The following is a 23,752-nucleotide window of genomic DNA, read 5'->3' as shown; positions in this document are numbered from 1 at the left end:
TGGTACTGTATTTATTACAATGGTAACACATCATCCGTGACTTCAGACAAAATTATGATCGGCCTTCTCACTAATCTGACGTGATACTAGGCTAGGTTGACAACAAAAGACATTTTGCGTGAATAGGGAAATTGTTTTAAATGTTTATTTGTAAATAAGAATTAACGGCACCAACGATTGTATTTGATCGATTATAAGTGCCAAAAAATATGAAGAGGCGAAATGCCGAGTGCGGCAAAATGAGGAGGCCGATAAAGCGCAACAAGATCACCGAAGGAATATACGGAAGGTACACATAAAAGTCGATTATTTTACCGCGAGGATATTACATTAATCAAAATAAATACGAGTGAACACTACTTTTGTTTTTATAACTGTCACTACATCAATTCAGTGATTTTCAAGTTGACAACGACAAGTGATCCATGGAGATTTATTTTCGACCATCTGCTGTACCCGCTAGCATTAGAACATCACCTTTTGCCGCCAATTTGTTAAAATTGTGTATTTACAGCACCAAAACTATATAAACCTTTACTTTAACTTCAAATACATGCTCTAAATATAGTTAAACGACGTTCTTATTTATCAAACCGTTTGTTTTTTTACAGCACCCTTTTGTACCTGAAATTTTTACTATTATGGGCAATGGTTATCCTCGCTGATTTTATTTTGGAGTTCAGATTTGAATTCCTGTGGCCCTTCTGGATGCTCCTCAGATCTGTATATGATTCCTTTAAATATCAGGGTTTGGTATGTATAAGTGTTAATTTAATATGTCTTATTTATTGGTTTGAGTTAAAATCGAATTCCATTTTGTAGCTCCTTTCTAATGGTAGGGACACATTGACCCCAAGCACGCAACATACGTACTTTCTATGAAAATATATGCTTTAGGAACACACTTGTCACACGCAACGCAGTCCTACACTCGCCATGCAATGCCGACCTGCGCTGTGCACATCGGCATGGGATGTATGGAAAGAGGATGACACGATTTGACATTGCTCGTGCATTTGTTGTTAAAATAGGAGATAAACAGTTAATAGTTCTAACAAGGCGTTGCAAAGGGATCTGTAACATAAAATGCATGGAGTAACGCGATACTACAATATGCAATACATCTTAGGAGGAATGCAATAGAATATATACTTATCTATATATTCTATAATATAAATATATAATAATTCTAATCGATAGAAAACAGCTACCTAACACCCGCTACGACCACCTTTTGTGTGCCATTCCCAGACTTGATGTTTTTTATTACCAAGGAATGGACTATCGTTTTTCACTCTGACTTTTTTTTCGTAATTGATCTTCATTCTCTAACTGCTTTTTATTATACTTGTGATGTTTGTTGATAGTAACTATTAAATGTACTTTGGTGCCAAAATTTAAACTATGGCATCGCCATTTCTTTGATTTCTTCATTCCGCCAGAGAAGCCGTAGGCATACCGTTTGGGACTAGTTACCCAGTTTTAATACCTTGTAAATGCCTAAGTAATAGACCCACTTAAATCTTTGCGATCATCTAAGAAGGCTAGAAAATAAGTTAGTTTTACAAAACATCTTTAAACTTGTAGAATTATGACATGGTAATAATCAGAGATGTGCTTTATTTCAAATAAATCCATTTCAAATGGAAATGCAAAATGCAAAATGGGTATTTTGCATTTTGCATTTTAAATGCTTTTCTAAAAACCATTTTGCATTTTGCATTTTAAATGCTTTTCTCAATGCATTTTCCATTTTAAATGCTTTTTTGCAAGATTCTTCCTGTTATCTCCACTCATCTTTTTATCATAGGCCCCGTATATCAGTCAGTCCTCAACCTCGCTATGGGAGATAATTTACGTCTGTCAAGTTGCTACTTGGTAGGAGCCCTGGCAATTAAGAAATACCATTAAAAAAATACAGATTCAAATAGTGAACACGGGGCCATGATGCTGTAATATTAAATTTTAGATAGCAGTTTCTATTTTTTACGTTGCCAATATTAGTCCCGAGCAAATTTTTTACTCTACTGTTAGGCACATGTTCATCAAATGCAATACTTGTCTTCCGAGTTCAGCACCAGTTGAATGTCTCTTTTCAAATGGAGGTATAATCATGAGACCTCATAGAAGAAAGATGAGTGATGATGTTTTTGAGAAGCTCGTTCTTCTAAAATCTAATAATGGCTAAGGCTACATAATACCTACATAATATAGAATATATATTGGTTTTCTCAAAGTTGTATTATATTATCTGTGGGTTTTCTAGTGCGCCTGCTTGGAGTTTTTTGTGACAATCTATGGTCAAATAATGGGTGCGCACTAGAAAACAACATTTTATATTGTCTGATTGTCTCACTGTCCTGTATTTCTTTATTGTTCACTGGTGATGTCCCCTCACTACAGAGTGACTACACAAATGATGATGGCCCTAAGAAAAAATCATTAAATATGTCAATATTTAGTTAATAATAGATTCTATTATATTCCACTCAAATACAATTGTTTTTTACACAGGACATATCAGTATGTATGATTTGTTATTCCACAAGTTGTTCTACATTGATGTCCATTATTAAATGACAAAGTTGTTTAAAAATTCAATAATTATTTTGAACCTGAGAAACCATTTTGCATTTTCAATGCATTTTGAAAATAGGTATTTTGCATTTTGCATTTGAAATGCTTTTCTAAAAACCATTTTGCATTTTCAAATGGAAAAGTTTTGACCCATTTCCATTTTGCATTTCAAATGGTTTTGGGTACCCATTTTGCACATCTCTGGTAATAATACATTTCCGACAGCTATATTGTTTGAAACCCATTAAAATGATCCTTTAAAGTGCGTTAACCACCGTATCGCAAGACGTTCAAACGAACGTCTGTTAGTGCCAGTGCATTCTCGGTATGGTCAACATGCTTGTATGTGTGAGAATTCTTTACCCAGTCTTGCCTATGCGTACTTAAGTAGTGAAGCTTATGATAAATTACCTACCTACCTACTTTTATTTACATAAAATATGTGAACGGTTTTTATCGATCTCTTTCTTTTTTAAATTATGCTCAGGTATATGATGTTTGGAAAACAGAAATGAAAATTTATGTGGCCGTTTTTTTTTTTTTCTAGAGTGTAGGTACATGCTGTTTGGTAATCAAACCAAAACAATTATGTATTAAGTAAATGAAATTATTGCATTTTTTTAATTCTTTATATTTTCAAATGAAATCATTTGAGTATACATGGTGTTTGGGAAATAATAAAAATTCAGAAGATGTAATTTTTTAAGCCAAATAGCAGCTTTTAATGTCTTTAAAAATTGTGTTGAAACGTCGACCAGGCTCCAAAAGTTTTTTTAATCATTTAGTTGCCAAAAAAAGTTTAAAAAAAAATCTAAATGCTCAGGACCGAAAAAACTCCGTATGTGGTGTAGATTCACCAGTTTCCTGCTTATACTATGAGTTTCCGGATGCTGTGTACAATGTAGAGTTCTAGAAAATAATGTTTAAAAAACAATAAACTGCTGTGATTACCGAATGTTTTGAATTTAACAGAAAATAGACGAAATTTCAAGTACGGACTCAAATTACTTGAAAATGAAAGCTTTAAATAAATAAAAAAACTTGCAACACAAAATCAACTCCAAGTGTGAGATAGATTCACCGGTCCGCTTGAACCACGATTTTCCAAACACTGTGTCCCTTCCACCGCACTGTACATCTCTGAAATGAAATATTACAAAATCAAACCGTTCACATCTAATGTAATTTTACAATGTAAAGTAAATTATTAAACATTTGTATAAAATGTCATAATAAATTTTCCACCAAGTCGTAGATTCTGTAAACAATCCACCCTTTTTTTTTTTTTTACTAGTTGTTTATTGTTTATTATTATTGTGGTATTTTAAGTAGGTACATAGTTATCTATGTCCTAATACAATCCTTATATACATATACATATAATTATGGTAACACATTTAAAATGAATCAATCACATATTTTCTTAATTTAATTTTAAATGTTTTTATGTTTTCTTCTGATTTTATTTCTTCTGGTAGCTCTCCAAATATCTTCAACGCTCCGTACATCAATGACTTTTGACTCTGTGTTTTTTTCCTGAAGGGGAGTCTCAATTCATTTCTTTTCCTTGTCTCATGTGTGTGTTTGTTCTGCAATTTATCAATTTTTCTCAGGAATTCACTAGACGTATGACCATTGATTATCTTGTAGATTAAAAATATGGTATTAAAGTAAATAATTTGTTTAAATGACAAGATATTTAACTCCTTCAACATGTTCTTAATTTTTGTGTATCTATTTTTCTTCAATATGGTTCTCATTGCTCTATTTTGTAGAATTGTCATTTGTTTCATTAAACCGTCGTTGGATAAGAATAGAATGCTGCTACAGTAATTTATGTGTGGTACAATAATTGCGTTGTACACATTTTTACTGGAAACTGTGTTAAGGAATCTTCTTATTCTTCCCAACAGTGAGATTTTTTTGGCAATCTTTTTAATAATTTGTTTTGTATTTTGAGCAAAAGTTAATTTGGAGTCAATTATTACCCCCAAATATTTCATTTCAAATACTTCTTTCAATACTTCACCGTCTATCAATATGTCTTTTTTTGTTTGCGTTACTCGTTTTCCAATGTTCATGAATTTTGTTTTGTTTACATTCAATTTAAGTTTATTTTTCTTCAGCCATATTGATATATTATGTAGGTCTTCATTGAGATGGTTCATTATGAGTTCATAATCTTCTCCTGTTATATAAATCAGTGCGTCGTCTGCAAATAATCTTATTTTACAATGTTTCAATACTTTCACCATATCATTAATGTACATTATAAAAAGAATAGGTCCGAGAACCGACCCTTGTGGTACTCCCAATGTAATCTTTACTGGTTCGGATATTGTCTCACCCACTTTTGTGGTTTGATATCTATTACTTAAATAATCCTTGAACCATTTCAATGCCTTTCCTTTTATTCCATTTTTAGATAGTTTTTTAATAATTATATCTCTATCTATCGTTTCAAAAGCTCTCTGAAAGTCCAGGAAAACTGCGATCACATATTTATTTTTATCTGAGTCTTGTTTCCAGTCCTCCAGAACTAGATTGAGAGCCATTTCACAAGATTGGTTATTTCTAAATCCACACTGTTCTTCACATAATATATTCCATTTTTCTATAAAATCAACAAGTTGTTTTTTTATTATATGTTCAAGTATTTGTTCATACTTAGGGAGCGTGTTCACTGGTCTATATTCTTCACATTTTTTTGTATTTTTTATTTTCGGTATTGGGATGACTCTTGATATTTTCCATGATTGAGGGAACTTTCCTAAGGTGATAGATTCATTTATAAAATTAAGTAAGTAATTCTCAATGATTGGTAATGATTGAATTATTAATTGTATTGTTATTCCATCAGGACTGGGTTTTGATTTCATTTGTTTCAGAATTACTTTTAATTCCTCCTTTGTTATTTTTTTAATTTCCAATAATATATTTCTTTCTTCAATTTCATCATGAACATTATAAACAATTTTCGGAATACTCTCGTTAATATTTTCAATACTTTTTATAAAATAATTGTTGAATTTATTGGCTATATTTAACCCATCTGTTCCAGGGGGGAATATTATGTCTTCATATGCAATACTGTTATTTTCATTTTTCAGTAACGATTTTATTGTTTTCCACATTTTCTTCTGATCTCCCCTTTCTTCCTCTATTTTAATTCTGTAGTATTCATTTTTTACACTTTTTAATTGAGTGGTATACCTGTTTCTATAGATTTTGAAGTTTTCCCAGTTGTCCGAGCTCCTCGTTATTTTTGCTATTTTATACAATCTGTCTCTTTCCTTTTGCATGCTTCTAAGTTTATTGTTGTACCATTTATTTTTTGATTGGTTCTTAGTTTGTTTTTCTGGTACAATTTTATCAATTGAATATTTTATATTTTTTATGAGTGTTTCTACCTTCATATCAAAATCTAATTCCATTATTCCATTCCAATTTTGTGCTCTGAGTTGTAATCTAAGTTCTTCTTCGTCATATTTTGCATAGTTCCTGTAAACTTTGGTTTTTATAAAATGTTTTTCCGTATTTCTATTTTGCTCTATAATTTGAATTATGGAGTGATCTGTGATTCTGGGTGAATCTAAAAGATTTACCTGTAGTTCAAATACATTTGTTATCACCAGATCAATTAATGTACTTGATGTCAGAGTCACTCTAGTGGGATCTTTTACCAGTTGTTTCATCCCATTGAACTCAATGATATTTTTAAGTTTTTTTGTATAAGTGTCTGCATTTTTATTCATGTTTATATTGAAATCTCCTACTATAATATTCGGTTGTCTTTCTTTGATGTTCTCTGAACACCATTTTTCGAAGTACGTTAAGAAATCCTTCATACTCGAATTAGGTGAACGGTATACAATACAGTAGACCCCTTTTTTTAAGCCACTTTTTACTTTTATCGCCAACATCCACGCTGTTTTATCGTGTTGATCATTGGTTATTATTTCAAATTTTATATTTTGTTTGATTAATAGAATTACTCCACCCGTATGTCTGCTATATGAGTTACATCTTATAGTATTGTACTGCGGAATATTGATTTCATTATCTTCTATGTCTTCTGTGACATGTGTTTCACTTAACATAACCATTTGTGGCTTTCTCTCCTCTAATAATATTTGGAGCTCTTCATGGTGTGATATAAGGCTTTGTATGTTTAGGTATAAGATCTGTTCCTTCAGCCTAAAAAATCGATTTTTTTCATTTCTATTTCAACTTTTCTTTTATATAGGGTAAGGAGTACAATGGTTGGCACTTTATGGTAAACTTCCAACTTGTTCCCCGATTTTGTGTTATCATTGCAAGTTTTTTAAAATATATTTATTACAGTTGACTTGTTCAACAATTGAGTGCACATTTTCAATGTTGCCTGTCTTTAATTTTGCTTGCGTTTCTCACTATAGTGAATCAAATCGCAAACATATAAAAAGTACAATCATTGGCACCCACGATACATTAATTGGCATTGCAAGAAGTATAATCATTGGCACTTTGTGTTATATATTATTTTTGTAAAGAAAACATTTTTTTTCAGTAAACTTTATTGAAAGAGGATACAATTCACAAAGAGGATACATTTTACTAAAAAATTATATTTTTCAAATATTAAAAAAAACTGCGGTAGTTGGGTATTACGTACTTCTTTTAAGAAATTTCAATCTTCTTTTAGCAAAGCTTCAATAATTTCGCTTTCCGAAAGATTTTTCGTGTCATCTGGTAAGACTTTGAATATTATTGTCATTTCCGGAAACGGGTTTTTTAACTATAATTTTAAATGGTTTTTTGAGTGTCACGCATGAAATGATTTTTATTTTAGGTTCAACAGATTTATGTACGCTTGCACTTTTGGTTTGGAAAATATTATTCCATGTTGATGGTTCATTTTCCTTTCCTATTGATTTTTCCTTTTCAAGAAGAGTAATTATTTGTAATTTTGTAGGTTTTTGCACGAGGTAACAAGAAGTTTTGGAATGAAATTGTGTTGAAGTCGAACCATTCTTGTTTATCTTTGGTGGAAGAGTATCTTCAAAATTCAAACATTCATTTGGCTTTTAAACGGGCAAATTTTCAATCGCAGTATTATTATTCTTTTTTTGCGATATTTTTCTTGATTTTTTAATCCGTTAAATATACGTTTTGGATCATTTAATATTTCAGTTAAATCGTTTTCATGTAAGTAGTCGTAGATTTGTTGAAACCAGCGTCTTATGTTTGTTTCTGAAACAACCGAGCTCGCTGAAGTTACTGCCTCAACAGTTCGGGTACAAATTTCAGAATGTCTCCGTAAAAATAATTTATACCATCCTTCCCCAGGGTTGTTGTTAATAAATGCATTTGGTCGAGGATTTTTACTGAGAAAATATCGCACGCTCTTCAGAATAACTTATTTTCTTCGTGGGAAACCTTTCTGACTGCTTGTACTAATCCACCGAACGAGGATAGACTCTTCTTCTTCTGTTAAAACTGTTGCTGGTCCGGGTCTTGTCTTAACATATTTTTCACTTAACCTAATTGAATAGTAGACCGTGGAATGTTGAATTGTTTGGAAGCGGCTTTTTTTGACATACCACTTTTCACAGCATCTAAAGCCTTCTGAATGTCGTTCTCCTTGTATTTTTTGAAATACTTTAAATCAGCAGGAACTTTAGGCATTTTAATTTGATATCTGTAAAAAACACAAACAAAACTAACTTTAATAAATAATTTTAAATCAATTAATGGTGTAAACTTTAGAGTGTGTATCATTGGCAGTGTAAATATTGGCACCCCTATCAATATAGTGATTGTCATGTGCAGGTTATAGTGATTGTCACTGCTAATAATAATACTTTAATTAAACAAATGTATGTTCTAAATTTTACTGCTGAATTTAAGCAAAACTACATATCAATTGTCTAAAAAAACACAATTTATCAATTATTATATGAAAGTACAGTGATTGACATGCATGCCAATGAATAGACCTCCATACAAATGTAACACACAATCATTGGCACCTGGCAATTATCTTATCCAGGCGCTTAAACTAAATAAGGATGGCAAAGAAACTCACCTTTGGCCTTTATTTACAACACAACACTCTAAAATATATCAATATCTTGTAAAAACTTGAAATAATTATCAATATAATGGAAGACTTACCTTATGAAAACAATAAGAAATTTTGATAAAACGCGATGAGCACTACCCGCGTCCACGGATCAGTTGACAGTTGAAAAATTGTGCCCTATGTATGAAATAAATTATGCCCATCTAAAAATAGGATAGTGTGGGAACACAATACGTCTAAAATTAGAATATATTTCTCGCCGTAGCCACTAATATTACTGTTTCAATTCAGGAGTGCCAATCAATGGGGGGGTGCCAGAGATAGTACCGTTTACCCTACTGGGCATTCCTTACTTGTAGCTGAATGATTTGTATTAAGTTTGAGTCCCAATCTTTTATTTGTCATTATGCAGTTTATACATTGAATATCCTCATCATCTGTGCATTCTTTTATGTCATGTTGTTTTGCACATTTAGAGCATGATTTTTGATTTTTGCATTCTATTGCCTTGTGGTTATATCCATTGCACTTAAAGCATCTCATTATATTTATGTTATTGTACACCCGGCATCTGTCCCACCCTATATATATATTTTCGGCCTTTATTATTCTCATGTAAGTGTTTCCGTCGACTTCCGCATATACTGTATAATTTATCTGGTCTCTTTTATTTTTAAACTCTTTTATGTAAGTTACTTCAATATTTGAACTTTTTTCGAATATGTCTTCATTTTGTGATTTTATTTTTGTTTCGATTTCCTCTCTGTCTTGCTTCTGTGTTATTCCAACAATTTTGATACTTGGTTTCTTCGCTGTAATTTTTTTAATATCGTATTTGTCTCCTAATTTTCCCTTTACCTCTTCACACATCTTGTCTATATTCGACGCATTTTTACATTCAACTATTATTCCACCATCTTTTGCGTTTCTTACACCCGTCACACCGCAGTTTATGGGATCAATATTTTTTTTAATTTCCATTGTAGTTTTGACATTTTCTTGTTTATTTTTCGGTTTAATCATTACCGTAGGCTCATGTTTTTTTACTTTCTCAGCATAAGATTCATTTAAAGTTATTTTTTTGAGGTCATTTTTCAGGTCGTCGCTTTTATTTTTTATGTTTTCGGAGAGACATTTATTTTCACTTATCATTTTCTCACATTTTGTATTTAGTTCTTCATATTTTTCAGAAAAAAATTTCATCTGTTTCAGGATAATCAAGTTCTTTTCTAATAATTCATCCATTTTGTTCTCATAGATTTTGGATTGCTCTTCTAATTTATTTTCAAAATAGGTTTTCATTAAATCAAACTCCTTTCTGAACATTTTTTGAATACTGTCAGATAGATTTTTTTCATTTGCATCTTGCGTCACATTTGCCCTGGTAGAGCGCGTAGTGGCGGTATTCAGATTGGTTGTCATGGCGTAGTGGCGGTATTCTGATTGGTTGTCATGGGAGCAATAGCTGTAATTATAGCAGCACTTTTAATTCCCGACTGCACCTCACATATAAATACGTTTCTCACTGCATCTTGCCCAGGTACTTTGTCTATGGTAGTTGTCACTTGTCACACACACTACCAAACACTAAGGTCAATGTTAAAGTTGTCAAAATTATTAGAACAAAATTACGCGTGTGTTTACAACAGCATTCATTTCTAACATTCACACGGGTAACTTGGCACTTTTATTTTATTTTAACAGCACAGCAATTACTGTATTACACCGCAATAAACAGATTACAGTTTATATTCCACGAGAGCTACAATGACAGTTGTTGCGTATGTATTATAGTTGTTTGTTTTTACTTAAATATTTCTGAATCAGGATTATGAATGACGGCATTCCTATACGTGATTGTAACGCATATTTTATGTTATATTTTATGAATGTGAACTACCGCCAACTAGCAATATATTATATGTGTTTTTAAATGCCCCAAATTTTTAAACATTCATGCAAGAAGCTCCTAGATACATCAGCATTGGCCGATCTGAACATTAGCTGGCTTTGGTTAAGACTGCCCCACACGTAGAAATCAGCTAAGCATGATGTTGCCAACCCTTTCAGTAGCATTCTTTTTTACCTTAAACATTATGTTAATAATAATAAAAAAATGGCAGACCAGCTTATAATCATTATCACAATTCATGTTATGACTTATTTGTGTAATTTTTAAAATAATTGTTTTAGATACCTTATTTATTAATAGCGAATTTACTTTTATTGCAGGCTTTCTCAGTCTTCTTCGTTTGCATAGCTGTGACGTCAGATATGATTTGTTTCTTCTTTATTCCTGTACAATGGGTGTTCTTTGCTGCCAGCACATACGTTTGGGTGCAGTATGTCTGGTACACAGGTTAGTTATTTAATGTTAATACATTATAATATACAGTACCTACTCTCTCAGTAATCTGCCACACCAAAAACTGGGAAAGTGTCCAATTAGAAAGCCGGATTAAAGGGCGTACATACAAAATATTCTGAAAATTAACATAAGTATTTCGAGAAACAAACAAACACCACAATCGATCTTTTGTAAAATTTACATTTTTTTATTTAAAATTAAGGGTCATGTTTACGCTTGAGAGAAGACTCCATTTTGTAAACTTATTCAATAAAAAAGTGGCAGAACTAAACGAACAAAAACACATGCGACAGTTGCTAGAATGCACTATCCGAAATGAACTAAAACAACAGTAATTATTATTAACCCTGGTGATTGGTAAAATGGTTTAAATTTATTTTTTTTTAAATCGAGCAAATTAGACAGCGGTATTATATACTGAGGGTAGAATAAGATAATACAACCCGTCACATCAGTGTACAATTACCGTTTTTATGCTTTCAAGTAGTAAAAATTAACCTGTAAAAAACAAAGTTTTGTTACTATAATACATCTATTTTCAATTTTCGACCTAGTTGTGCCATCTCTTGGGCTGGCTAGTAACCAACGTGACAATGACGTGACAATCTGTCGAGTTTCAGCTCAATCGGATGTCGGGAAGTATGTTTATTTCCACTTCCAAGATTTGCATTTATTCACGAAAACATAATCGAAATTCAATTAGATGTACATACGAGGGGGCGTAATTAAGTTCACGGAATGGGTAGGTAGGTGATTAGTGGGGGTGTCGCTGAATTAGGTACTAATTGAGCAACTCATTATTAGTATAAATACCGGGTTTTATCGTAATTAGGTCATTAGTCTTTGAGCTATCGTTTACCAAACAAGTCAATCAAGGGGAGAATTTTGAATATGGAGAAAATCGAGTTCCGCGCTGTTATAAAATTCCTTAAAAGTTTAATGAAATGCATTGTCATCTACAACGAGTGTATCTGTCGGGTTTCAGTTCGATCGGATGTCAAGAAGTGAATTAATTTCCATTTCCAAGATTTGCATTCATTCATTATCGAAAACAAAAGTGAAATTCAAATATTAATAATAACAGCAGATGTTATGGAAGTTGTCTGATAATTGGGTGGCGGATTACTGAGAGAATAATATACTTCATGTAGTTCTGGCCAAGCCATTTCAATTGTGACTTTTCTATGAAGAATAGCAAGAGTTCGATGTTAAGCTCATTTCCGATCGTTGAGCTTCTTATTCAATCCCATTTTGTAACTCCTGCCACTGTATGTAAGGGTGGGAAACCAATATATTGTTTTTTTTTTTAATATAAAATACCTTTGGGATGTATTTGCAGATAAAGGGGTGTGCTTGCCTACGCTGATCTTGTGTACAGTGTTTGTGTACGTGGAGGCAGGCGTGCGGCTGCGCGACTTGCGCCACGTACCGGCGCACCTGGACCTGTGTCGTCCGTTTGCCGCGCACTGCATCGGCTACCCGGTGGTCACGCTGGGCTTCGGGCTTAAGTCCTTCGTGGGACACCGCATGCGACGGCGGCGCCAACGCGAGGTGGCTAAGGAGAATACCTTCTACATGCAACTGTTGCAGCAAGCGCTCCCAGCCCATCATCAGGTCGTACTCACTATACCCAGTTCTTCAAATGATGTACTTTAATACTATAACTTATTTTAGCCCTTTCTCTGCTGGAAGGTATTTGGTGTGGATGTACCGGCAGGCCGCGGAATCAAATCGTCATATAGAACAGCGTGTTAACGCGCTAATTTTATATGGTCAGTCTTGTGAGCACGGCTACCTAGAGTGCGTATATACGCGCTTAAGGCACACAACCGGTTAGTAGATTATTTCATTGCAAATGTCAAATAATTCGTTTTTTCTATTTACAGCCTACGCTAAAAGAAGCGGAGAAGTGTCCTGCACCAACCATAGAGAAGACTCCGGAAGTTACCCTCCCGGAGAAGCATATGAATGGCAATGCCATCCACATGAACTCTTCCAAAAGTCACAGTAAAAAGTCTGAAGGCAAAAGCAATTCGCAACAGAGCACAGACAAAAGTCTGTCTTCCTCACATCACAATCACAATAATCACACATCGCCCGGTGCACTCAACCACAAAGATAGTTGGGAGGCTGCAGCCGGTGAACATTCTAGTTGTAGTCCTGCTGTGGGCAAGTCTAGTCAAAACCACGTCTCTGCAACGACTAACCATAGAGAAAAAGATAAAGAGAAGACGTATTCGCAGCCTAACCAGAAGCACGCTCACTCCAATGGGGTTATTGGACATCACTCCGGGGATAGGCAGCGGGACACAGAGCAGGAGACTGGCTCTGAAGTCAGTCACACTGATTGTGAAATTAGCACTGATAAGTCTGCCAAAGGTATATCTTTTTGGATTTTCTTAAATTATACGAGGTGTATGTATCAACCAATAATGAATGGGGAGATGTGAAAAGAATGCATGGCTGATGTAAGCGTAATGAACAACATTAGAAATATGGTTTTTATTCAATTTTTAGGTTCAAAATCAAAATGGGAGAAAAAAGAAAATGTTAATAGTACCAGAGAAGAAAAAAGAAAGAACAAAAATAAAGAAAAAGAAGCCAATAGAGAAAGAGAAGCAAACAGAGAAAAAGAAGCCAGAGAAAAAGATTCAAACAAAGAAAAAGTCACGAACAGAGAGAAGGAATCAAATAAAGAGAAGGAATCTAATAAAGAAAAAGAATCTATCAGAGATAAAGATTGTCTAAAAGAAAAGGAATTTATGAAAGAAAAAGATTCTCACAAGGAGAAAGACTCTCAAAGGGAAAAAGAATCTCACAATGAAAAAAATGCACTCAAAGATAAAGAAAAAGAATCTCACAGAGAAAATGATAAAAATGCTCTCAAAGAAAAAGATTCTCAAAAAGATAAGGAATCTCAAAGAGAAAAGGATTCATTAAAAGAAAGAAACAATGATTCTCATAAAGATAAAGATTCCTGTAAGGAGAAAGAAACAGAAAAATACTCTCACAAAGAAAATGTGAGAGATAGAGAGTCAAGTTGTGATACAAGTAGAGAAAAGGAAACATACAAAGAAAAGGAGTCTAAAAAAGAAAAAGATTTCACTAAAGAAGAAAGAAGAGAAACATACAAAGAAAAAGATTCACATAAGGAAAAAGAAAATGACTTTTATCAGAAATTCAGTGAACAGAGTAAGTTTTTTTTTATCACTTTATTCCGTTGCATTTTGAAGTGCAAGTTTGGTTTAATCTGATTTACGCGGCTGTCTCATACGTGATCCATCAGCGGCTAACCCCATGTCGCAACCCAACCCATTTGTGTTCGATTAAGCCCTAGCATTCTCAATTTCTACCGATTTATAACAAGTTTCTCTCTAACTTCTTAAGTCTTGAAGTTCCCAAAAAAATAAAATTTTATTTTTGAAGATAATGTCTAGAAAAAATCTCAAAGTAAGCTCCGAAAATTATTAAAAACTCGCTTTGTTCTGTTATTTAATATGTTATAAGCGTGAAAAAATTCATAGTGTATGTAATGCATCTAAAGCTTTTGTCGAGAGATTTTTGCTCTATTTCAAATGAATTGTGTTTTATTAAATATTTTCACAGCAGTCGCTTACGTCTGTTCATTTCAATCGTTTTAAATATTAGCACGCTCTCTCTAACATTCGGGTTTAATCGGACCTATGCTAGTATTTTCCCTATGCTAGTGAATCCAATTATATGCATTATTTTTTCCTGTGTTGCAGAGGAGCAACTCCGAGCCGTCCGCACCGAAGTGATCCAACTCCGAACGGCGAACGAGCAGTTGTCGCTCCGGCTAGCGGCGGCCCGGTCGGCGGAGCGCTCGGTGGCAGCGAGCGCGGAACGGCGACTAGCGGAGGAGCGCAATGTGGCGGCAGGTGTGGAGCGGCGTCTGGCCGAGGAGCGTCGGCGGGCCGAGCCGTGCCGTCAGCGCAGGGCAGCGCTGGAGCAGGAGGCGACCACGCTGCGCCTGCAGCTGCAGCAGGCGCGGGACCGCGTCACCAGGGTGGAGCGGGACCTGCAAGACTCGCAGCAACAGGTCAGAAACACTTCTCTTGAAGAATACTGCACAAAAGCTTCAGCTGCTCCTCGCTGTCCAGAGTCAGTGGAAATATGACATCACCAAGCGGCTGAAGCCATTTTAAGTAACGTTTCTATTCTGAGTTGTGATCTTTCACCAGGGCCATACTTGAGTATCTTCCACTTTGGAGATTGTTTGTACACCGTTTTAGTTCCTCTGGCTTTGTACCATTTTAACAGAGGCACCCTTGCCACAAAATTACATATTCAAAAGTAGCTACACATTTATGAAAACTCTTACAGCTTCTTATACAAAGAATTAATTTACTAACCCTCAGGCTTCTGTCATATTAACATTTATATTTCTTAAAGAAATTGTCAGAAAGTTTGAGAATTTGTGTGTATTTCCACTTATCAATAAAATACAAATCAAAGGGATATTTCTGAATGTATCCGAAAAATACATTTAGAAAAAGTTTTCGTAAGTGATGAAATGCACTTTCAAATTATTATATGGAAATATACATACAATTTTTGAATTGAAGCATAAAAAAGTTTAAAAAATGGAAGCCTTTCGTTTTTTTTGTCTAAACACTGAACTAAAATTACTGAACACATTTTAATTTACAAATGTACTATCTAAATATTATAGCCACCACATTTTTTTGTAATTTCGTATAAAAATTATTAACACCCTTCGGGCGGCAAGGGTAGTTCTTCCTTTTACGCCGGTCCTACTTGAATGTCCAATAATTTTATATTATCAATCTCTTTGTAAGAGTCCCAACTATATGTATATGTATTTAAAAATGTGAACCAAGCCTTCCTCATCTTCTAATTTTTGTCTTTTGTGTGGAAGAATATTTTATCAAAAGGAAACTATATTTACAGCCGTAGAACAGGTAAATACATCCTTACAGTTTTTTGTAATGATTTGTGGAAAACAATATGTTTTTTTATAAGGTGATAATTCATACATTTTTTACAAATAAAACATCACTAAATTTCCCACCACTTACTTTAATTTCAATTTATGGAGTAGTATTTATAAAAGAAGGCTTTAATTTCAGACAATAATTTTATATGCTTAATTGTGGTGAGTACATACTACGTAAAAAATATATATATATTATTTTCAAAGATATAGTGGTTTCAAGTAAAAATCCAACAATTCAACACAATCCATTTTCTCGAATGGGACCCTTGTTTTCGTCTGCATGAATTGTGTTAGTAAAAAATTAACAATTTTCTCAAATTGCAATCAGAACCTCTGGTTTGAGAGAGGGTGTACAGTTTAATTACATTTGGTTAACTTCTATATTTAAATATAGAGCTTGTTTTTAGTTTTCTCTTTTTAACACTGTTTAGTTCATATTTTAATTTCAGGGTCAACTTTCAACCAATCATATTCTAAAAATACACTCTTGTAGAGATATCTCTAGTTGTCAATGGCAACCCACTGGAACGAGTAGATTCCATTAAATATTTGGGTGTAATAATTGACAATAAACTCCGGTGGGAAGATCACGTAATCAATGTTACAAACCGTATACGGAAATTGGCGTATATCTTCAGATCATTACTAAATATTCTAAATAAAAACACACTAAAGACGGTATACTTTTCCCTATGTCAATCAATTATATCTTACAGTATAGTAGTCTGGGGTGGATCCTCTAAAACTATATTAGATACATCAATTAAAGCTCAAAAATTGATTATGCGGACAATCTACAAAGTACACTACATTCACCCCACGAAGGACTTATTTAAGGACTTCAAAGTACTCAATATAAAATCCCTGTACATCAAACACTTATCCTCCTACTACAAATTCAAACATACGAAAAAAAACATTTGTGAATCAACCTATAACACAAGGTATTCCAACCAATCCAACTATACTTTTCCAACAACAAGAACCTCAATGGCGCAGTCACAATTTAATTTTCTTGTTCCTAAAATCTTCAACAATTTACCAATAGAAATAAAGTCAATTGCCAAATACAACAGTTTCAGGAAGGCGCTTGGGGATTTCTTGATGAGTGAGTGGGATAGTGTCGGTAACCTGCTTCTCGTACTCAGATAGAGGTGTTTACATGTGTGAGGAATAAGATACATATATGTACGTTGTGTATATGTATATGCATATATGCACGTGAATGTATGTATGTACATATGTGTACTACTTTAAATATTTGTGTTTATTTTATAGAAAACTTTGGCAATTTTTGTGAGTTATTGAAAACATTTTTTTACCAATTTTCAAATTTTTTTTATAATTCTACCAGAATATGTTTACACTAGACATAAATTCAAACTAACCATTCCCCCATTGGGTACCATGAAACAGGCAGCTGCCTAGTGTGGTGCTCTAATGTATCTTCTCTAAATAAATGTATTAATCATGTAACATGTACTTAAAAATAAATAAAAATTTCTAACTATGACGGTAAGGGAGACTATGAGACCATATTGACTCTACGGGTAATAGCTGTTTGTTCCCAAAACCAAACAAATTAGTCTGATTAGCCTCAATAAATTTGTTTTAAAAAAAAAACATGTTTTCACCTGTCAAAGATGACACATATATAATATAGGTATATATTAGGGTGTCCCAGGACATAAGGAAATTTTTTTTTTAAATTAATTTAAATATGCATACCCTCTTATTTTATTCCATTTCATCTCAATAACTCATATAATAAATATTATTTTGATTAAACACCGGCAACCCGTGCCGACTTGATGCCAAACATATGGTACAGAGTTAATATGGAAGGATTTTCAACTTTCATTTTTGTCGGATAAATAAAATTTAAAAATGCACAAATGATCAATTATGTAGTATTTTATATTTAAAAATGGTTTATTGATTAAATTTTTTCTTCATAGTTTGTGTTTTACAGTCAGGATAAATCTTCCGGTGTTCCTGAACGCATCGTAACAAAAATTATTTTTGTTCCTCTTCGACCTTGAGATTAAGCCATGAAAATCTTGCATTAACTTAACAGTTCTTTCAGCTGTATCATTCACTACCCTCAGCGGTGACACCTTCTTTCTGACTTCTTGATACGAAGCATTATTTGACCACATCGTAGGGAATTCGTTAAGAAACTGGCATTTGTTTTCAGACGATCAAACAAATACTTGTTCTTGACTGAAATGAAGTCGTAAATATTTTTCTCTGAAACAAAAGTCTAAATTTAAAACACTAAATTATGATATGAACAAAAACCTCAATACAATACATAATTTAAACTACTTAATAAACTTACCATACAATTTACCATCAAGATCTTCCGTGGATGGGATGTAACGTTTGTCATGGGTTGATAAATTATTTTTTTTGATATTTCGAGCATTTTTATTTTAGTTGTTTGATCCACAGCGTCGCCAAAGAGCGGTAAAATAGATCATTCATCGGTCAAATACCATAACTGCTTACTGAACAGAAATAAAGCTGCCATTGAGATGTTTTCATCAATTTTTTCTTAAGCCTTCATCGATTTCAAAAAGCACAAGTCCTGGTAAGGTGCTTTAACTGCTTTAATACATTGTAACCATGGCTTGACATAGGATGTTACTATGAACAGGCAAACGTCTAAAAGTGCCGCCTTATCCTTACCGGTAATTTTAAATTGCGCACAAATTAATGCTATTTTCAAGGAATAAAGCGCCTTTGCCATACATCGAGCACCTGGAGGCCGAATCTTAAATTTTCTCGCTGTATCTCCTCCTAAAACTATCACATAGAGTTCTAAAAACTTTCAATAGTCTTTTCTAGTAATTACTTCAAACACACTATATTTGGTATATATTGACAGTTAAATTCACTTCCTGGATATTATAGAACAAAACTTCAAGAACTTGTCCATTAGATGGCAGTTTAGAACCCGATATTTGGTGTTTTACGACTCCTATTAAAAATATACTATTTTTAGAAGTGCGTAAATCTAACAACGTCTTGCCTGAACGAGTGATTTTCGTTTACTAACAAAATAGCAAGTTACTACAAGCTCATCAACACGTTTGCTCGCTGGCGTCTTAATGTATAAATACTGACATCTTTCGATGCAAGTCGGCACGGGTTGCAGTTGTCCAAAGTAAGCGAAATTTTTTTTATAAGTGTTTTGTCATTATTAAAACAAAATTAGAGGGTATGCGTTCAAAAATAACAACTTTAATTTTTTTGGGACACCCTAGTATATATATATAAACAATTCGAATGCAATGTTGTGTTAAAATGTCAAAGTAATCAGTGAATAACTTTCGGAGATTTAAAATTTTGAACAAACGAACATTTACATTTTTATTTATTTATTGTTTCTTTACATGCGGTATCACTGTTTACATTTTAATTTCTAACCTCACTTAGGACTACCCTGTGTCGAAGTTAATAATTTTACAAAATAATAAAAATAACTCAAATTAATGTATAATGAAAGAACAATATTGTTGTTCCTATTTCAATAATAGATTACTTGATTCATTCTTATTATCCTTTTGAACACCGAGCTCCCTCTACCTAATACCGCTATAAAAAAAGCTCCTAAAAATATACTAATTACTATATGGTTACGCCAGTGCTCAACGGATAAAAAATATAAACTAAAGAGAAATGTTTCAGGAGACCATGTTTCTTCAAGGCCTTCTATCCCACGCTGCCCCCTTACTGCCCCAGGCCACCACCATAATTTCTGTTTGGGAATGAAGATTTTTAATAACATACCTAAACCATCTAAGCGTCTCTTTCTTAATCTAATCCATTACGCTTACATCAACGTTGAATTCTTTCCGGATCTCCACATTTAGCGCTATTCTACACGGTACTACAACACATGCTTCAAGGATCTCATTTCTACAACTTTTGGTATATTTTCATCCTTTTCTAGTTCCTTACATCACTGTCGTACATCACTCCGTTGTGGACTGGTAGCTTCCATTCTTTGATTAAAAAAAATTTATTATAGCCAACCGCACTCAATCCTCCATTAACCTGTAGAAATTAATATATACACTGGTTTTATTATTTCTACATGAACCTGCACGAAAAACAACAATCAAAGGATTTTTTCAAATAAATAATTACCTTTATCCACTCGAGCTATTGGTTGTACAAGGGTAGACATCAACATGAAGATGGCAAGTAACCATTATGTTTTGATTTTTGAAGGTGTGCACTCTGGAAGCCAAGTGCCGGGAGAACAGCCCCGAGGTGTGGCATGCGGCCGTGTCCACCCTGAAGGAACGCGCGCTGCATCTAGAGCGATCGCTGTCGGCCGAGACACGCATCAAACTCGACCTCTTCTCTGCCGTAGGGGAGGCCAAGCGCCAGCTGGGCCTGCGGGAAGGTTAGCTAACATTTTTTCAAATTCAACAATAACAACAAAAATTCCCAGTCACAAATAACCTGACAATATTTCAATTCTCCCTATTCCCATCATTAAAAGCAGATATTGTTGTATATGTAAAACCTGAATTATTATATAATATTATGTACAAAAGCTATGTCTGTTCATGAGTGGTTTAGCTGATACTGTATTTCCCTTGTAGGAGTTATCCGCGCACAAGAAAAGGAGGTGGACGAACTCAAGGGGAAGATAGCGCAGATGCTGGCCATCATGCCGTCGGAACCCTTCACTTCCAGCCCAGGCGGAGTGTCGAAGTTGCGCGCCGCCGACTGCAGTTTCCCCCCTCTCATGGGGCACCTCCAGCCGTTGCAGCAGGTCATGCAGCCAGCCCCTCAGCCGCACCAGCAATCCCAGGCTATGCAGCACCACCAGCTGCAGCAGCATCAGCAGCACCAGCAACACAACCCTCAGCACCACCTGCCCCCCGTTAGCCCCTCCAGCCTGGACCCCAATGCCTGCGCATACACTCCCAAGGGGCGTGTGCCTTGTGGACCCTCTAGTGACAACTAACCCCTTCCAATAACTCAGTAGTCGGATAGCAGCAGAGGGCCCAAATACAATTATTTCAAGAATTGGTATTTCCGTTTATGGCTGTTGATCCCAATCAAACTTACAATCCGTTCGATTCCTGAAATTCGCCCTTCCCAAGGCAACCTCTACTTAACTTACTCCGATCCGAATACTAATCTAATCAGTAAAGTTGTCTAACTAAGTGAGAAATTTGATAAACTGTCTGTAGGCGGCGCAAAAGGGTTTGGTTGAATGAGGTGGAGTCACCTACGCTAAACAAACATTGGGAACAGGCAAATAGACATTGTTTATCATTTTCACTTAGCTTGGCAGAAACATAACATCGCCTTGCGAAATATTGGTAACACCTGTAGGACCCTGACAGATATTCCTTTCAAAAGAATTGAAGATTAGATATTCTGTGAAAGAAATGTCGCCTCTGTCCATTCTACCATCCGACTACCTGTCTACTTCCTAATCCATCCCCGAAGAATCTTTAATTCTTTACCCAAGTAGTATTATTTGTCACCTAACCCTAGTGTAAACGCATGACATTGCTTCCGTTTTAACCATTCATATATTGAGGGCACCTGAACCATCTCCTGTATGAGAAACAACCAGTCATATGAGATAAACGTAAGAAACAATCAAATGTTAGAATACCTGCAAATGAGCTTCAATCATTCAAAAGTACATTGTATTATTGATGCACAGATCAAACTAACTAAAATCCTATTATTGATTTAAAGTACACAAGCGTTCCTCGTAAAGTGCCGCTAACCCGAAGGTCTACTAATCTATACAATTGGCTTTTTCATATAATGATCCTTGTCTTGATTCAAATTTTATAATTTTACCTTTCTCTCCAAATTATTGTTTTCATGACTTTTCCCATTTTTCTCTATCATTATTCAAAATCATTGAGCGTTATGGAGAGGTGGAATTCAAAATAATATTTTAACATTTCCACAAACAATCCCAGTTGTGTTGCAACTGCTGCATCGAGGTGCTGTTGACCAGTTATTATTATTCGAGGTATTCCTGTCGTTTCATTACATGATTTTCTGAGGCATTGAAGTATATTTGCGGCACGTTGCTACGTAGAGTAGTTGCTATGGTTACCTGCTACGTGCAACCTACAATACTCACCAGACATTTCAGGTTATAATAATGAATGTGGAATCACAAACTTTATCCAGTACTGGAAGCGCCAATTCTTGAGGGTCAGATACCCACAAGAATGTTTGTGATCCCAGGGTTCTCAGGGGGTTGGGTTCGAAACCAGAAATGTGTCAGGTTACAATGTGTAATTTAGAGTCAAGGAAAGAAGGTTTAGAGTAACATTAATGTATATTATTTCGAATACAATACAAGTCTATACACTCTACCGTGTGAGTTATAACGAAAACAATATAATAAAAGCCAGATACAAGCTTACCCCCAAGGTTCCGACCACGCTTTATCTATCTAGCTAATTAAGTAACATCCCACTCGAGCTGGAGCAGCACCTCATCAGGCTGAGCTCCAGGGGGGCTCCAGACGGAGCAAGAGGAAGAGTCAGTTCCGCCTCCTGGCGACTGTCCGTGGTAGGAAACTGGCAATCTGGCGACTGAGGAAGAGGAATCTGGTGCCCGCGGTCTCATCCGTGTATCCTGGCGAGGATTCCCTTTATGCAAGGAAAAATAGGCCTCCCTACGGCCCTGGTGAAAATGCGGTCGGCGTAGTGCCAAACCGCGAGAAAGAATACCATCCTTAGGCTTCCGGTAACCGGGCACAACATTTCAAGCCACTGGCTTCTTCATCCCATAAAGGATGGGTCGGATTCAAGCAGATCACACGTCTGACTCCGTTTGCGATTCATGATGCCGCGTGGTTACAATATTCGAACTAGCCACGGAACCAATTCCACTATGGAACCTCGTATTTTACTCCATTTATACGACTCTATAAAACTAGACTTTGCCACTCCGATTAAAGGGAAACCATTCCCAAACAATTTCACTCCGGAAAACTGTGACTGTCGTCTGCCGAGAGATCAGGCCCACTCTCTGGTTTCTCTGCAGGCAAGGAAGTCTTTTTGTTTTTTTCTGTTTCCGCCCGGTACAGATTTTAAATTTTAAATTATGATTCGAAATTTTACCAAAACCAATACCCGCGACAATCGCCCAGTTCCTAACTAGGTTAGAGAATCGGCGAGGATAAATGTGATGATGCAGAATAAATTAATGAATAAAATATTAAAACAAAAGGAGTCTAGCCCTGCATCATAACAACGTTCCAGAATGGAAGATACTCTCAGTATCGCCCTGGTGTAACACCTCTATTCAGAATTGAAACTTCTGAATAACTAGATCCGAATAGCCACGTACTTCCCCCCCTTCCTTTTCCCCATCTCCTTCCCCTCCCCACTACCTTCAGCCTCACAACATACCCCCAATTGGGGATGCCATCGTCTCACTAACTCCAGACGTTTGGGAGCAGTTGGGGCTCTTGGGCGGTTTCAGAAAAAAAAACGAAAACATTGTGTGGCAGGTCCATGGTTTGTTTTTCAGAGCAATAATCAAGTTTTATCCTACCATGAATCAGATTTCAATGAGGAGATAATAGAGACTAATATGACATTAAACATAGGTCTGATCTCATCACAGTTTGTGAGCAATTTTTTAAATTTATTATTTATTATGGAATTTCGTGATCAGATTGTCTTTAACAGGTGTTTTCTAAATTTAATATGGACTTGCTAAGGATCTTGGTTAATACTCACGAAACACTCAACTT

The 23,752-nt window shown here is 34.9% G+C and overlaps 1 protein-coding gene across 1 annotated transcript; it reads left to right on the top strand.

Annotated features, from left to right (window-relative positions):
- Nucleotides 1–69: 69 nt before the first annotated feature.
- Nucleotides 70–22,919, top strand: LOC149426306 (uncharacterized). Its single transcript, XM_089650058.1, has 9 exons — nt 70–289; nt 612–753; nt 10,874–11,000; nt 12,349–12,623; nt 12,896–13,388; nt 13,527–14,201; nt 14,756–15,069; nt 20,227–20,404; nt 20,607–22,919. The coding sequence occupies exons 1-9, from the start codon at nt 210–212 to the stop codon at nt 20,972–20,974; spliced, it is 2,652 nt and encodes an 883-aa protein (XP_089506184.1). The 5' UTR covers nt 70–209; the 3' UTR covers nt 20,975–22,919.
- Nucleotides 22,920–23,752: the final 833 nt, after the last annotated feature.

The sequence above is a fragment of the Hesperophylax consimilis genome, chromosome 1, assembly GCF_061612785.1.
Source record: "Hesperophylax consimilis isolate HC1 chromosome 1, BYU_Hcon_1.0, whole genome shotgun sequence".
NCBI classification, from domain to species: domain Eukaryota; kingdom Metazoa; phylum Arthropoda; class Insecta; order Trichoptera; family Limnephilidae; genus Hesperophylax; species Hesperophylax consimilis.
This window is presented reverse-complemented; position numbering and strand designations above follow the sequence as displayed.